This window comes from Xenopus laevis, chromosome 2L, assembly GCF_017654675.1.
Source record: "Xenopus laevis strain J_2021 chromosome 2L, Xenopus_laevis_v10.1, whole genome shotgun sequence".
Taxonomy (NCBI): domain Eukaryota; kingdom Metazoa; phylum Chordata; class Amphibia; order Anura; family Pipidae; genus Xenopus; species Xenopus laevis.
In genome coordinates this window covers 145,038,353-145,056,680 of record NC_054373.1, presented here as the reverse complement: position 1 = coordinate 145,056,680, position 18,328 = coordinate 145,038,353, and the positions used below count along the sequence as shown (strand labels likewise).

General features: G+C 38.2%; 1 protein-coding gene across 2 annotated transcripts in view; it reads right to left on the bottom strand.

Moving 5' to 3' along the window:
- Nucleotides 1-9,356: 9,356 nt before the first annotated feature.
- Nucleotides 9,357-18,328, bottom strand: part of gdf11.1.L (growth differentiation factor 11, gene 1 L homeolog) — a 73,535-nt gene continuing 64,563 nt past the window's right edge. For both annotated transcript variants that reach the window (XM_018247411.2, XM_018247410.2), the window contains exons 2-3: nt 11,930-12,303; nt 9,357-10,553 (exon numbers count right to left, since the gene is read on the bottom strand). In XM_018247411.2, coding sequence (XP_018102900.1) covers nt 10,173-10,553; nt 11,930-12,303 — 755 coding nt within the window. In that variant the 3' untranslated portion in view covers nt 9,357-10,172. The remainder of the gene's footprint in view (nt 10,554-11,929; nt 12,304-18,328) is intronic.

Below are 18,328 nucleotides of genomic sequence, written 5' to 3'. Positions count from 1 at the left end.
CATTACCTCTTTCGCCAGAGTTGACGTTGCTGCATCAGACCTGGCGAAGTGCTTAAAAGAAGCTACATCTTCCTCAATCTTCTGTCATTTACATCATATCTTGTTTGCCGAAAATGCATTAAAGTTCAAAGAATGCTGGTGACTTTTCCTTTTGTTAAACGGGATTTGCTTCAAAAGTCCTAACTTATGTGCCTAGGGCGCAAAGCTGGGGGGAGCCAGGCAGTACCTCCTCTGTCGCCTACCCCCAGTCCCGTCCCCTCTGTGTCTGACTTTCTGTGGTTTTTACTTTTTTTTGCGCGCCTGCACATGTGCACAAACACAGGCTCACGCCAACTTGTGCATGTGCAAGGTGGTGCTCGCGTGCGCAAGAAAGACTGTGGTTCTTACTTTTTTTTGGCTCCTGCGCATGCGAGAATTGGCACCAGTCTTTCTTGCGCACGCGAGCACCACCTTGCACATGCGCACTTGTGCTAAGCTGGTGCCGCATCTGCCAGCTTGCCTTGGGCGCCTGTGCGGCCCAGCCCTGGCTCATGTGTATGCCATTGTATAAACTCTCTTGTCTGGACATGTGTAATATAAACCGCTAACTTAAACCATTTGCAGCAACATTTATACTAAAGACGTCCATAAAACTTTAAATTACCCGCCCTATGCAAATTGACCTAAGTGCAAGATCACTAGCAAAGTTTTACTAGGCACAAATGAATGCTAGCGCATCTTCGCTATGAAATGATGGCACTGCCAATGCATTTTAGTGAATTAGCGTATTCGTAGCACATTTGCGCCTGTCGAAGTGGTGTGATGGGTGTGAAGCTGGTGAAAATTCACCCGTTAGTGAATCTGCCCCTTGGAGAGAGATTCAAACTCATTTCTGAAACATGACGCACATTTTCCAGCTACTCTGTCTGTTTGAATCAAGTACCTCAACATATATACTGTACACCCTCTCTCGCTTTCTCTCTTCTGGACATCTTCTCCTGATCATCACTACTATGTCCAGTCCAGCACAAGTCTAACATCGGAATCGTCAGGTGATTATATTATACTGTACTTCATAATGGCCGTTAGCACCCAACAAATGACATGCCATTGGCTGCCCTGTACCCACAAATTTAATGTGCAGATCTCGTATGTTTACATGCTATGGTGTTTATCTTTACTTATTGATGAGAACCTTTATATATTTGCAAAACAGGGAACCATGTGTGTTGTGGTTGCATGCCGTAAAATGATTTTGCTATGAATCCCAGTACCCACTAACTTATTCATAGAATTTCTGCACATAGCTGAAATATAGCAGTCTTTTGATACTAAAAATGTGGATTGCCAATATTGACCATGGAACTCTAGACTTAGTAAAAGTATCAGTTTAAGGAGTGAGCTGGTGGTGCCGTTACATGTTCTATTTGTCCCTAGTAAAGGAAAGAATAGGTTTTATAGATAGCATTACTATCCCATCAATGTAAACCTTTTTATAGGAATTTCAAAGTTCATACACCTACCTTGAACCCATAACATCCACATCCTTTGGACCACTGATGCTGTAGGTTTCGGAGCAGGATACATGTAACTTAGTAAATTGTTTTATTAGCTATTAGAAAACTCTTATTCCACCTCTTATATAAAATAGGATAATAAAAATGAAACCCTTTGTGCATAACAACCATCATTTTCTTAAACCATATCTTCATTGTGGCTTAGTAGGTGATCTTCTAGACTTTAAAGTAGAAGGAATGTTGTTTACCACTTGAGGGTGCCAAATGTTAGGCACCACCATGTGATTGTATATACTTACCCGAAACCCTGGGCTGGTGCTCCTGTCGGCAGAAAACTGCACCGGCCCGGGGTTATACCTGTGAGAAACACGGATCGATCTTCTTTCTTCGCGCGGCTGCGCATTAGAGTGAAAACCCGAACTTTAACTAAAAAGTCAGCTTTTTCATTCTACTGCGCATGCGTCTGCCCCGGGAAATTTGAAGAAAGAAGAAGCCGAAAGAGGATCGCTCGGCGGTGTTTACTGGAATAACCTTTTACATTTATAGGTTGATGGGACCATTGGCTGATCTGTTTTATGAAGGTGTCCATTCAATCCTAAGCAGGTTTTGACTGGAACGTTGGCTCAGTTTGGCCCACACACAATCCATTGTGCTTAATAGGCTGTCTTTATTCCAATTTGAGACACAAATCTCCACTATTTTGCAGAATAAATATGCTGGCTCTGTAGAGTTTAGCAGTTACATAGATTTATTTGTGGTGTGGTTTTAAGTTTAACAATTATGGCAAGGACACATTGAGAGTTCAGTCACAGAAAAGAAAAACAAGAATATATGGTTATGTTTATGTTTTTTTTATTGTACAAAACAAAGTCTATAAAAAATGGAGTAGCTGGTGCAAGGATGTAAGAAATTTACACAATATCACATATACTAAAACAAATTACAGATTAACACGATTTATACAAATTATGAAGAGCTGAAAAGCATGTTACATTTTTTGTTTTTAAATTCTATAAAGTTCTACTTGAAGCTTATTACTTGATGCCACATAATTGTATTTTTAAAAAGCAACTGGGTTTAGGCAGGTGCATAACTAGAACTTTTTGGGTTTTCCTGCAGAACCATGAAAAAGCCATCCTGATGGTTCGCAGTAGGGTGATTGAGAAGTCCCCAAAGATGAGCCAGGCAGGGACTCATGGAAACCATAAAATAAAGAATAGCCATTGTGTTGTCAATGTCTCTTGCTATCCTTCAGTCTGGAATACTTGGTATGTAAACATTCCTTTTTGGAATAAAGCACAACATGTCTCAGATCCCATAGTGATAGCAAAACTGTCCCTATCAGGGAATTATCATTCTGCAGTGGTGATGTAACTTTCTTCTCAAAGCTAATAATCCAGATGACACATGTTGGTTTGAAAACAAATGAAAGTTGCATACCATCCTGGTAGCAACTTTAAAGCACAGACATTACAGATGGACACCCTGCATGTCTATCACTAATATCCTAAAGCCGAAATGTCATCCATACAAGTGGCACCTTCTCATTCATTCATCTCTGATACAAATGAAAGACTCACCTCACTAGGTGCTAAAGATCTCTTGGGAGATAAAAAATATGGTAAAACACACAGGGGCCCATTTACTTAGCTCGAGTGAAGGAATAGAATAAAAAAAACTTTGAGTGTTTTTTTTGGCTACTTCGACCATCGAATTGGCTACTTCGACTACGACTTTGAATCGAACAATTCGAACTATAAATCGTTCGAATATTCGACCATTCGATAATTGAAGTACTGTCTCTTTAAAAAAAACTTCAACCCCCTACTTCGCCACCTAAAACATAAATTTTTTGATTGAAGAAAAGTCGTTCGATTGATGGATTGAAATATGGATTTTTCGTTCGATCGAACTATTTGCGGTAAATCCTTCTACTTCGATATTCAAAGTCGAAGGATTTACAATCGGCAGTCGAATATCGAGGGTTAATTAACCCTCGATATTCGACCCTATGTAAATCTGCCCCACAATGTCCCCTATTCTGTCGTGGTTATTTCACAATACTGTCCATAATGTTCATCTTGCCGACACAACCCAACCAAGTTGTTGATGTTTTGGTGTCTTAGATGTGCTGTGAATTAAGTCCAAAATGTTGGTGGATCATTATATGGTCTATATGCAACAGAAGCTATAGGAGGAATATAGTGAGGCAACATTTATATTAAGTGCAAATTTACAGGAAATTTTCAATCTTTGAATACAACTAATGGAGCAAATACAATAACAGTAAATCCCATGCTTTCATAATATTTTAATCAGAATTAATAATAAATATATAAAACCAAGTGGAGCATATTTATTCATCATGCTCTGCAGATTCACAACTCATAAAGCCAACCAAATGAGAAACAGTTTTACCAAAACTAAATTCATGTAACAATGCTCTATTAAATATATTTTTTTCCCTTAAGGGAGTTAAATCAGCTTTCAGACCCAAACATGTTTTTTTAAATTAGTCATGCATCTCACTTTAATAAATATTTTCTATTGTATGATGGAACTTGGGGTCCTGTTCAAAACAGCATGGTTAACTAAAGAAAGAAGTTTGGGTGAAGAGGAAGTATTTAAACTTAAGTAGCAAAATAAGAGGTCAGTGAGAGGTCAGCGAAGTGACTGATATTCCTAAAGTGATGGCTGGGAATACAGAGAACACCCCAACTACAAATTAGGATGGCTGCAGAGACAAAACTGGAACATCTTGCAAATGACCAATGTAGTCAGAGATTTGAAGGAAATCTTTTCCTTCCAGTGAGCCAAAAGTCCCTGCTGGATTCATCAAGCTTAAAGTTTAGGTCAGAGCACAACTGTGAGAAATAGTCTTTTCAAGGTGGCCTAAGAGTTCACTTTACCTAAAAATACGGCTATTGGATTTGTTTAGTAAGAAAGGCCATTCCCAAAAATCTTTGGATTAATGGTGGCCTTATAAACAAATGAGGAATTCTTCTAACCAAATAACTGGGGCTCAGCTAAGGTCTAGGCTTATATTGGCAGCAAATGGAGTTGGCAAACTGGCATTTTAGGTAATGATGTCATAAGAACAATCCTGATTGAAGAGAGCATTACCCTTAGCATTATTATTACTATTTTATTTTTAGATATCAGCATGTGCTAAGTTTCACATACTATATAGTCTTGGAAACATCTCCATTTGTTCCCACTAGTCTGTCTTCATCAAACAGTATTAAAGTCTTACAGTATGGGAGCTTGTTGGGAGGTTGAAGCTTGAGCCTCTTGAACCACTGACAAAGTGCAGGTCTCTAACAAACTGTTCAGAAAACAGGGAGGGGGAGGGGAGGAAGAAAGGCATAAAACAAAGTGATCTGTAAGGGTTCTATCAGGGCTGATTAGTTGTAGAACCCAATCAGGTACACAAACCATATTTATTTCAAGCATGATGAAGTGAGTTGTCTATTATCCCTTTGATGCCAAAGAAGACCGATTAACAACCCTTCCATTTTGAGACCTAGGTTGGCCAAGAAAGTACAGACTTTATTTTTTAAGATGATTTCCTCACTCTTGCCTTAATTTTGTATGGTTTTGGAATGGGGCAAAGTCAGTGTTTCTCATAAAGTTTGCTTTGTGATTTGACAAAATTTACATATCAGTAAAACCTCATGGATGTTATGTAATAATATACACTCATTTTGCCCAGGAGCAGTAACTCATAGCAACTTATCAGCAGGTAGAATTTACTGGTCACCTATTTAATGGCAAAAATCTTATTGGTTGCTATGGGTTACTGCTCCTGGGCAAACTTAGTGTCTTATATTACATATTACACGTCTTATGTATTCATTAAAATATTAATGATGTGATATTTGTTGTAATTGTATTGCCTCCAGTATTTCCGTTGGCAAACGGTATGATGCAGTAACATAATGATGACTGATTAATTATAAGTGGTTGATAAACTATGTTGCAGTGTGTGATATACACTGGAAATAATCGTATTCTAACAAACACCATTTTTCAAGCTGAGAATGATCCTGAATGATACAAGACATCTTGGTCATTGTCACAGTGAATCTGAGCATATAGAGCATCACGAAGACCACACACATAACTACATTGTTTATTTGATCAAACCAGTAATTTGGGTAGTGGAATCTTTTGCAGGAACAAATTATCTCCATTGTACAGATAAACAAAAGGTCTTCAAGACATTTTGCCATGAAGTAAAAGCAACATCATTTTCATAACATTTGACCTCATATTTAATGCTCATTCCTAAGCAGAGAATGCTTCTCTAGAACTGCTTTTTTTTAATAGACTGTCTCGTAGCTTTCAGACAATTGGCGCCCAGTTGCAGTGCACTTCTAGTCTGCTGAAGCCTCATGCAGTTGCTCTCTAAACACAATGGCACAAAGATACATTAAGTTTGTGGAGGCTCTGCACTTTAGAATAGTGCTTAATTAGTATTTGGCATAGGGAAGTTGTAGCCTGATAGCGGGCTTTGTTCTTTTTCCCCTCTGTGGCAACCTTTCAAAACAGAACGTCCACCCCTAATATGAATATTGTTACGGTAAAGCCTCCCTAATCACACAAAAACACAGTCGTGGAGAAAGGGCAAACTGTTCAGATGGGAATACTTTTGTACCTCTAGCAGTCCCAAATATACATAAACTAGGGTGGTTGACAGTGCAATGAACAAATCTTGGAATATGAAAGCTGACAGTGCAGTACCTCCTAAATTAAATATTTAAAGGCTGGACAAAAAGTCCCTTCAAGTCTGGAGCCTGCTGGACAGATAGGAACTCAAAAATAGCATCTATTCTTCCACTCTTCCAAAGATCTTCTGTAGTGCAAATGGCGCCCATGCCAGACAAAAGAGATTATTTTTAGCATTATTTCATCACTAAAGGAAAATCCTCTGGTGCCAGGGCGCTTAATTTGGAATGATCTGAAATGGCGGACCCGTGTCATCTTTCTTAACTATAGAACTATGTCCCAAAAGTAATTCCTACTACTTACATGATTAAAATTATTTTGCTCAATCTACCATAAATGACATCTTCTCCTTAATTGTTTACAATGATTTCACTATGCAGTTGATAAGATATAATAGTATTATTAGTGAAAGGAGATGAACACATTGAAACTGATTGAACAGATGAACATCTACTGCTCCTGCTCAATATGCTGTTTAGGGGATATACACTTTAGGAATCATTTAAGAAGCTTTACAGAGCAACATGTACTTTAGCGTGAGCCTTGTAGGGGTAAATTATGATCAACAGAATTCCCAGGTAATATTCAATAAAAGGATCACGTCTCACTGCATGTTTTTAAACAGGCAATCAAGGGTTTTGAATTTACTGGTTAGAACTATGCTCCTTTTAGTCATTCCTACAAAATACTAAAATTAGTTTTTATAATCATTTCCCCTGTTAAAGGCATATCATATTCATTCTCTTGTGTGAATACAGAATATCTTGGAACAATAAATATTTATATAAAAGTTTCCGAACGAAATATAGCTTCAGTTTTTTTAATCTCCTTAAAAGGTGGCAATGGGATGATCTCTCAGAGTAATAATATCCTTGTGTGTTTTACAGTAGCCGGAACAAAGATAAAAGAAGCTGTTTGCATTAGAAAAATTAATGTATCACAGAGGGAGAGCTCACAAAATATATAACATTGTGCCCAACAGACTATGATACACCAGTGTCAGGTGGCCATGAACATGACTGGATGGAGTTTCTCTTATTGCCCTATAATATAAACAGAACATCAACTCACCTCTTATGAACAGACACAGGACAAATGCACACCCTACAACTAGTTTGTTGGCAATCAACCAATCACTATGAAACTGTTGGGATTTGCCTGAGAGGAGTACTCAAGTGCTGTGCGTCTGCGTGGTGATTTCAGGGTAGAACAGGCACGTTTGGGCATTTTTTCTTTTCTAATTGCAAAACCTCACTAAATAAAAATAGGCCTAAAAGTGAGATTTTTTTGTAATGTGACTTACTTTCTCTTCCCAGAATTAATTCTTACGTCATGCTGCATTCTTACAAAGAGCATTGTGCAAGGAAGGGCGGGGGAGATAAAGATCTGTTAAAGACTGATCAAACTGAAACAAATGAAGTCTGGGATCATTCCAAACGATCAGCACATTACTGTACTGTTTTTGACAGCAAAAAGAGATTTATAAGATATTTATGGTTTTCATACTTTATGACAAATACCCAGTTCTATGAAAATAATATAAGTTTAAATGAACTTTACTCAGACCTGGCATTAACCCAATCCCTGAGAAGCTGCAATACCATGTGTATAAAAGATTTGCCTAATTGTTCTTTCTTGCTCGCTGCACCCCATTATTAAAATTATAATGAGCTTTCAGGGTTTGAGCAGGATGAAATCTTTGCAGTAGAATGTGCAGACTGTTTCATAGAATCCATTCCCCAGGGCTAGCATCAGAAATCAGATTTCCAAGGCTAGTGTAGTACATGCTTAGTAATTCCTTTATATATATGAATAGGGTTTATTATTTTTTCTTAGATTTTGGTTAACATGTGTGCTTATTCAACCTCCTTTCCTACTGCAGAAAATGTAACATGTTCACTGTATGCTGCATGTAGCACTGTATGTTGCATGGTTAGCTGCATGTAGCAATGTATGTTGCATGTAGCACTCTATGTTGCACTGTATGTTGCATATAGCACTATATGTTGCACTGTATGTTACATGTAGCACTCTATGTTGCACTGTATGTTGCATATAGCACTATATGTTGCACTGTATGTTACATGTAGCACTCTATGTTGCACTGTATGTTGCATGTAGCACTCTATGTTGCACTGTATGTTGCATGTAGCACTATATGTTGCATTTAGCACTGTATGTTGAATGTTGCACTGTATGTTGCATGTATCACCGTATGTTGCATGTTGCATTGTATGTTACATGTAGCACTCTATGTTGCACTGTATGTTGCAAGTAGCACTTTATGTTGCACTGTATGTTACATGTAGCACTCTATTTTGCACTGTATGTTGCATGCATCACTATATGTTGCAATGTTTGTTGCATGTAGCACTGTATGTTGCACTCTATGTTGCATGTAGCACTGTATGTTGCATGTAGCACTATATGTTTCATGTTGCACTGTATGTTGCAGGTAGCACTGTATGTTGCATGTTGCACTGTATGTTACATGTAGCACTCTATGTTGCACTGTATGTTGCATGTAGCACTATATGTTGCATGTTGCACTGCATGTTGCTAAAATGAGCATGTTACAGCAGATGATATCTTTAAGCAACTCACATCATGAGTGTGTTGGCTAAAATTGGAAATAGGTTGAGGAACCCACTAATAAATTCTTAAAATATATATATATATATATATATATATATATATATATATAAACAATTGTAAGAAAAAAATAATAAAGGCTATTTCGGAAACAGATTTATTAAACCTCCTCTACATTGTAATGGACCTTTTATGATAGCGACAGTTTCTTTTTAAGAAATCTATAAAACCGAAAGTGTGGCCCCCCACCAGAATTCAGATATTGGAAACTGCATTTCAACAACAGATGGATAATAAACACCTCTGATACAGAACTACTGGTTACTATACTCAGTTTTTATATGTAATTTCTACCTTTACTAGGGAATGCCTTGCCAGAGAAACCACCATATTTTTCCCAGTCTAGAACCAGCCCAGGGAACCCCATCTTGTATTTGTTATTTTATCTCTAATTGAGCTACATAAGTATGTACTGCCTGGGATATGTTGGTAGCCCTTACACTGTCAGAGCAGAAAGGCATTATGTTATAAAACCCATAGTGAGACGTAATAGGCTTTTTATTGTGTTCATTGTTTGTGTTTCATTTTGTTTATTGCACAAAGCACAAGATACATCCAATGTCTTCCCAAAATATTCCTGATGTTCTTCTGCTGTCCCGTCAGAGGGGCGAGGAGCATGGATTAAGGGAAGGAAACTCCAGTGAATATTGAGCAAAAAGCCATTAGAAATAGCGTGAGTGGTGAAGTGCACAAGTGCAAGTGAATGAATGCAACCAACTGGACCAGAGTGTGACATATTGAGAGCACTACATCACTACATGGTTTATGTACAATGTTTTGGGCACTGTAAAATAAACAGCTGTCGAGTACAAAACATCTGACACTTTTGGCTCTTTTGTATCTGACAGCTGTTTAATGCTGCTTTTGGACTAGAAATGTCTTTAAAATGATTAAAATGAACAAAAATCTTCCAAGCTTATTCCAGTTCTCTTTACACCATACAGATGATTTGCACAATAAATTGGATTACAAAAGGCTGGCCTGTGATTTATAGTGCAATATGGCACACCCTGGTGTGAGATGCTGTTTAATCTTTTGCTTGTGATATTTAGGTGTTTAGGGACCCAGCTCTCTGGGTGCTATAAGTAACAGTTTGATAACACAAATTATTGCAAGGGGCAAGAGCTGAACTATAAGCTTGAAATGAAATGCAAAAAGTGATAAGTCTTTATCTTAACCTGTAAGGGGAATGGGACATTGAAGGCTTATACTCCACTATCCCCAGTCCCGAATTTTGGTCTGTTTGTACCCTTGAGAGAAAGAGGATTTGAGGGAGAGTGGGAAGCGTTCAGCATCTTAAGAGCAGCCACATCGGTCAACAACCATACCAGGAATTTTGCCATAAATGATCTGTTGCTTGTCGTTAAAGTACAGCATGTTTATGGGGGACATTTTGGTAGGGGTACAGCACGGCCCAGCAGAGCCCCTTGGGTTGGCTTGTTGCACAAGGTGAGTGTGCGGATACTTCTGCATGAACATGTATTCACACTGGCCAGAACAGTAGTTGGCTTTGTAGCGTTTGGGGGCAATAATCCAGTCCCAGCCAAAGGCTTCGAAGTCTACCGTAAGAGGGTAACGACAACAACGGGATTCTGTGGAATGTTCGTCACAATCAAGTCCCAAGTTCCTCCGTGATCTTTTATTGTTTTCCATAACACGGAGCTCCATAAAGGGGTGCTGTACAGAAAAGAGGCACAAGATTAAAGATGGTCAAGGACATACAACTTTATATTTGAGATGAATATATTGATATAATTATGAATAGCATAGGGTTCTTCATTGTGAAAGCATACACTGCCTGGTGGGTCATTATGCTACAGTCTCCATGGCTACAAGGACTTGATAAATTAAAAAGTATAAAAAGCAAAGGGTTGTATTTGGCAAGAGCAATGGGCCTTTGCCTTCCTCCAGATCAGCAGGGCCAAGTCATACTTTGAAGAGTTGAACTTGACACACAGCAGTGCATAACAGTTTAAAAGTAGCAGGTACAATAATTAGGGGACATTATATTAATATTTGTGACCATATAATATACACAATATATACAATTAGTTGACCTGGATGAAACGTGTGTGTAACTTATGTCCTGTTAAAATGTTGGATCCTCATTGTGTCTAAAGGACAGTTATTTCATTAGAGAGTCAATGTAATAATTTCTACACAATGAGTAGCCTGTGCCTGGTGGGACACAAGGCAAGGGCACAGAAATTAATTTCCTTGACCCCAATAGAATGGAATATTCACTGCAGCTATGGAGAGATTTCTTCCATTGTAGATATATCAGATGATTTCTTCACTCAGGTACTTTCATAAACAAAGTAAGCACCTTTTAGGGGCAAGCCACTCTTAATGGAAGTTACAAGTGCTTTCGGTGTGTGCTTGTAACTTTCTGTTTGCTCTACAGCAATCTGGATCAGTTCAGCAACAAACAAGACTTGTTAAAAGGTAAAAAGAGAGCATTAATTGGAACAGTCATCTGCTGTTCTAAGGGCCTATCTGGAGCAAAAAAGGCTATTCATACCAAATGGAATCTCCCCAAATTGTCATTTGGGCTGCAACTTAACTGCATCCTATTTTTCCTAACGCGGCAGGGGGGGAGGTTCATGACAACCTCACTGTTTTTGGACCCTAAGAACGCTCTCTACCTCACAGTCTTAACTCTTCATGATCAGGGCTCGTTTTAGGGAAAATCCATCTGGAAATATCCTTGATCAAACAAATTAGCTAAATAATGCAATATTGTTTTTGTATTAATATACACTTGTATTTAAAGTGGCATTCTTATAAAAAAAAGAAAAATCTAATTTTTATTAAACCAGTTGTGACAAGAATGACTTTGTGGCTCCTATCAAGGGTCTTTCATTAACCACTTAACATGCTGATGGCTCAGGACATGTGCACTGTTTGGGGAATACATATTATATTTTCATTGGATTTTTTTGTGCTAATATATACACACATCCAGTTATAACAAGTAATGCATCTGTTTTAAAAATGTTTTCAACAGCTAACTACTAATAAAGACATGCATTTTAGAAGATCTAAGCACCCACCAGTCCCTCCGCCCCTGGTCCTAGAGAGGTAACAGCCAGGTCATTTCCATTGGGGTCGAAGGCATTAATCTCAATGCCCCAGTTGTTATGTGGCTGCTTGAACCAGTTCTGCAGTACATGTTTGAAGTCAATGCTCTGCCAGTGGCCTGAACGGGAGTGGAGGTCAATCTTGAGGGAGCGGATACGGATATGTTTACTCCCTTCTTCAGTCACAGGCTTAAGTCGTAGGATCTGAAGGTACACAGTGGAGGTATGCTGAATTGGCCGCAAGTATACCCAGAGTTGTGCTTTTACCACCTTGGTGAACATTATCTTTGGGCTGAAGTTAAAGTAGCAGCAGTGTGGGTTCCCATCTATTCTTACTGCGTGGTCGGCTGAAGATGAAAAAGAAAGAGCTATGAAAGTTACAGTTAAAGATTTAGGAGGCATCTGCTCATAACCTTACTGAGTAAATAATATTTAACAAAGAAAATGTGTCCCGTGTGTTTCTACACAGATATGTTCTGTTTTTATGATTTTGCTGCATTCCTAGAAAGCATTATATTTTTATCATTCTGACAGTAACACATTAGTAGTAGCTTTGGGACAGCATGACCAGTGGTTGGTTTGTGCAACAGAACAGCTACATCTGCATTCTGAAAGGAGATAAGCAATAGTCCACAACGGGGTGGCCTCTAGTGGTAATAAAAAATGGTAGAATGCTAGTTTGTCATTACTAGGGATTAGTGATGTGCGGGTTGGGTTTTTCCTGACCTGCACCCACCAGAAGATAGCCCACCTACCCTCCGCCCGCGCCAGCTCGCACCCACCTACTGGCTTCCTTTTATAGACCCTTGCCAACTGGCCGATGATGTAAAAAAAAGGGCGGGTTAAGCCGGTGCAACGTCTATAAAAGAACCCGAAAGTCGGAAGCCGGCACTGCAACTTGGCGTGTGGGGAGAGCAGGAGAGGAGCTCAACCCACCCAGCACCCGCGAAGAGGAGTGTGAGGTCAGCCTGCACATCACTACTAGGGATGCACCAAATCCAGGATGCAGTTTGGTATTCAGCCTTTTTCAGCAGGATTCGGATTCGACTAAATCATTGTGCCTGGCTGCACAGAATCAGAATCCTTAAAATCACTTCTCTTTTCTATCCTTAGATATCGTCCTTTATTCAGGCACCTATGACATGTAGTGGTTGTTGTTGTATCATACATTAGCTTGACAAAGAGCTGGGATAAGCTCCAAACATTGCCTGTTTCTAACACAAATAATTCAACTCTTTGTACATTTTTTCAGAGTGCTGCTGAGTGCATAGGTGTACAGATATACAGGTATGGGACCTGTTATCCAGAATGCTCTGGGGTTTCTGTAATTTGGATCTTCATACCTTAAGTCTACTAGAAAATTAAATAAACCTGATAGGATTAACTATATCTTAGTTTGAATCAAGCAGTACTGATTTATTATTACAGAGCAAAAGGAAATAATGTTAAAAAAGTGGATTATTTCATTATAATGGAGTCTATGGAAGACAGCCATTCCGTAATTCGGAGCTTTCTGGATAACGGGTTTCTGGATCCTATACCTGTACAGGTATATAGAATGATAATCTACCTTTGGGTTGACAGTGTGCACCTGGCACCACTACTCATTCTAAGCAACTTTCCAATATACATTATCTAAATGTTTTTAATACTTTTAGGTTATTTGTAAATGCACTGAAAGCAATATTTTTTCTTTCTGTTCTCAGCGCACATTCCTGGTTCTGACCATTGAAGCAACATTTCAAAACTGCTCCATGGTTGCTAAGTAATTAATCCCTGGAAACAAGAGCAATGCAACACAAAAAAAAATTTAAATCATTAAAAAAAATAGGTCTTGTTGCAAATTGCTTTCGAATTCTGTCTTCTACACCTTTCTAATAGTTCATTTTAAAGAGAGCCATCTCGTTAAATTCAAATATTCAGAGAAGACCCAAATTATTTACACGGAAGCATTTGCCTTTATAAACTTTTATAATTACCTTATAATTTATAATTACCTATATAAAGGCAGATGCAACTAGCTGTGTCTTCCAAATAAAGCGTACAAGCGTCTTTGAGCTTGAGTCACAAGTTAAATGTCCCAGCTGGTTAAAAAAAATGTAATTGCTATGGAACGGCCTGCCATATTTTCAGAGAAGCAGCATTAAGTCATTTAATATTCAATGAAAAAAAACATGAATCATTTTGTAAAAACGGAACTCAAATATGTCACAAAACACTTATTCTTAGTAATATTTTCCATATTCGTACAGTTCATATACAGCTCAATTAAATACTAAAAATCCTGTCATGTGCAGGACAAGAAACAACATTTCAAAGGTGCAAAGAAATCCTAGGTACCCCTGTGAGCAGAAAATGCAGAGTTGGGAAAACTGCATGTGATTATGTATGATTATGATGCCTCAAATACAGTTCCACAGTCTGCTAAACATCAACTGACAAATTGGCCTGGATGCACCGTCATACTGTAGAATGAATAATGCTTATAATATGCTGCCATCCAGGCATGGTAATGAACAGTATGCCTGTATCCAGGTTAAACAGAGCATGACAGTGCTGGGCAACTTATGAGAGTGGTTACATAGAAGGAAATTCATTTGTTTCTATTAATAGCAGTTTTAACTGCTGTCCGTGCGATTAGGTAGAAAAAATAGGATGAAGATGGCAGTTCAGTAGGTTAGCAGTCACATTGTCTATCTAGCATTGCTTCTCCCTGTCCTTTTAATGTACTCTTTTTTCCCCTCTCTTTTCCTAAAATGTTCATTTGCCTACTTTTTTCTAACCTCATTTTTTTCCATGGCAGGGGTCTCAGTGGCACCAGTCCTTCAAGAGAGACAAAGCCCCAAGGGACAGACGGAGGGACATCTGTTTCTCATAAGGTTTCTGGTGCAGCACGCCATTTCAAAAATCCCTGGGGAGTAATGAACACTAGGGAACGGAGCCAGAATTCCACCAGTATGGAGCCAAGTGAAACAATCAGCTCAGCAAAGCCCACAGAACCAGAGACAAGGGGAGAGAGGAAAGGGAGGAGGAATACAAATAGAGAAATCTAGCGAGAGCCAGAGTGAAGAATTAATAATGTAATATAATGAAGGGAAAAAAGGTAAAAAAAAAAAAAAAAATCAGAACTGTAAAAATTAAATTATTAAATTAGAAACAGCAGGTCAAGAGATCATAGATTAAAATGATAATAGTTATACAGGACAATAGGTTTTCTGACATATAATCTAGATTTAACAAACTTTGAATGGAAGGCAGAGAAGCAATCTGAATATAATATTCCATACCTATAAATCTTTTATACTAAAGGCACATAAGAGACTTTGACATCAAGAGCAGGAAACTCCAGCTGTTGTGAAATTACATCTATCAGCATCCAGTCCTTCTCTATTTTTATAACCAAAGAATGCTCGGGACCTGGGGTCCCCCGGATAATGGAGCTTGCCATCAATTGGATCTTAAGTCTACTAGAAAATCATGTAAACATTAAATAAACCCAATAGGCTGGTTTTGCTTCCAAAAAGGTTTAATTATATAATTAAGTTGGGTTGAAAAATAACCAAAGTACATTAAGTGCAATGCCTCCAAATGAATCCCAGCACACATACCCACACACTCCCACTGAAATTATACAGTATATACTATTTTATTCTATATTTTAGAATCACTATGCACTTATAAAGAGTAATCATGTCCCCTCGCAAATGTCTTTTCTCCAGAGAAAACAACCCCAACCATGAAAGTCTACCCTCATAGTTTAAATCTTCCATCCACTTAACCAGTTTAGTTGCACGTCTCTGCACTCTCTACAGCTCATTAATATCCTTTTTAAGGACCAGAGCCCAAAACTGCACTGCATACTCCAGGTGAGGCCTTACCAGGGAACCATTCTTTGTGTTTATGCCCTTTTTTATGCAAGACAGAACTTTATGTGCTTTAATATCCACAGAACGACACTGCCTTGAGTTAGGCAGACAGTTAGTTAGACAACTTGTTTTTCAATTAAGTGAACCCCCAACACACTGCCATTTAGTGTGTAACTTGCATTTATATTATTCAGGCCAAAGTGCATAACCTTGCATTTATCAACATTGAACCTCATTTTCCAGTTTTCTAATGTAGTCAAATCACTCTGCAAAGTGGCAGCATCCTGCATGGAACTTATAGTTCTGCACAATTTAGTATCATCTGCTAAAATAGAAACAGTACTTTCAATGCCCACCTCCAGGTCATTAATAAACAAGTTAAAAAGCAAAGGACCAAGTACAAACCCTTGTGGTACTCCACTGACAACACTGGTCCATTCAGAAAATGTTCCATTTGCCACAAATTTAGGCAGTTCTCTATCCAATTACAAATAATATGTTCCAGACCAATATTCTTTAATTTAGCTATTAACCGTCTGTGTGGTACTGTATCAAATGCTTTAGCAAAGTCCAAGTAGATTACATCCACTGCCATTGCGGAGTCGAGGTTCCTGCTCAATTTCTCATAAAAGGAAATTAAAGTGGACCTGTCACCCAGACACAAAAATTTGTATAATAAAAGTCCTTTTCAAATTAAACATGAAATCCAATTTCTATTTTTTAATAAAGCATTCATAGCTGCTGTAAGCTCATTTAAAAATCTCCGCTGTCAATCAAATGTTGTCTGCCCCTCCTCTATGCCAGTGGCATAGAGGCGGGACAGACAATTACTTTCACTTTCCATTCAGCACTTACCAGATGTCACAGCTCTCCACACATTCCCCCGTTCTCTTAACCATTTAATTGTGTAGCCAGGGCATGGGGATGGACATCAGGTCCCCCATTCTGGTGCACAAACAAGATTCTGAGATGACACAAGGCTTGCCTTAAAAACAGTGTGCACAAAATGGCTGCTGCCTGCTTGCTATAATTTTGAAATCCCAGACTGAAGGACACAAGATTCAAATAATTTATATAGTGTAATTAAAGTTCATTTTGCTTGACTAATGTGATAAAATAGGATTTTGAATAATTTATTTGGGTGACAGGTCCCCTTTAAGTGAGTTTGGAAAGATCTATGACGCATAAAACCATGCTGGCACAAACTCATAGTATTATGATTTGCAATGAAGTCAGCTATTTTATCCCTTAATTCCCCCTCGAAAAGCTTTCAAACCACTGACGTCAGACTAACTGGTCTATAGTTTTTAGGCTGAGAACAGGATCCCTTTTTTGAATAGTGGCACCACATTAGCAATTCACCAGTCTCTCTGCACTGTGCCAGACCTCAATGAATCCTGAAAAATTAAGTTTGGCAATCACAGAACTCGTTTAGTACCCTGAGATGAATATTATCTGGTCCCGGACCTTTATTTATCTTTACATGTTCTAGTTACTTTTGAATTTCCCCTTGTGTGAACCATGTGTCATTTGTTGAATTAATAGAATTGGGACTTTAGAAGGAAACCTTCATTACTTGGTTCCTCATTTGTGTAGACAGATGAAAAATAACAGTATCTTAGTTTGGAACAAGTACAAGGCACTGTTTTATTATTACAGAGAAAAAGCAAATCATTTTTAAAAAATTGGATTATTTGGATAAATTGGAGTATATAGGAGATGGCTTTTTAGTGATTTGGCTTTCTGGAAAACAGGTTTCCGTACAATGGATACCTATATATAGAAATGCTATACTCTTGTCACAGTGTTATGGACAGATTTGGAAGTTATGTGTGTGTCCAATGTGAGTATCAATATATTTAAAGGGTATACAGTACTACAAAGAGCAAGCAGATTAAGGATACACAAAATACAGTTGCAAAAGAAAGAGGGTGTTCACTAGCCAACAGATCATTCGGAACATGTAAAAACAAATTAGTAAAAAACTGCTTGCTGTACAGCAATACAATCATTAATTGGCAATACCCATTATATAATTTTAGGTAGGCTCTGCATAGGCAATTAAGTCGCCTGGCAGGCTTCTACCAGATCAACAAAACCCACACAAGTAAGGATCATACTAATACAGAATATTAGAACAGCTGATTTTCTGCAATATAGCTAGAAAACTTGGTCCTAGGCACAAATTGGTGCAGTAATTGTTTTCCAATTTATATTCCAAATTACAGCTACTGAATAGGATCAAGATAAGAGTAAAGGGAACGTAGTATGAACTAGGAAGGTGTGACCATAGTTGGGTTACTGAATAGCCACAATGAGCAAATCATGTTTACGGGGGGAACTGATTTAGACGATATGGTACCCAAATAGTGATAAATGTATTATTTTGGTCCCCCATGCTTTTGAATTGTGTTAAATACATTGTTTGAAGAGTACATTTTTATGTGTGATGCTTAGAATATGCTCATGTTTTGGCTTCTGCAGCAGCCCAAGGCCACCATAACGT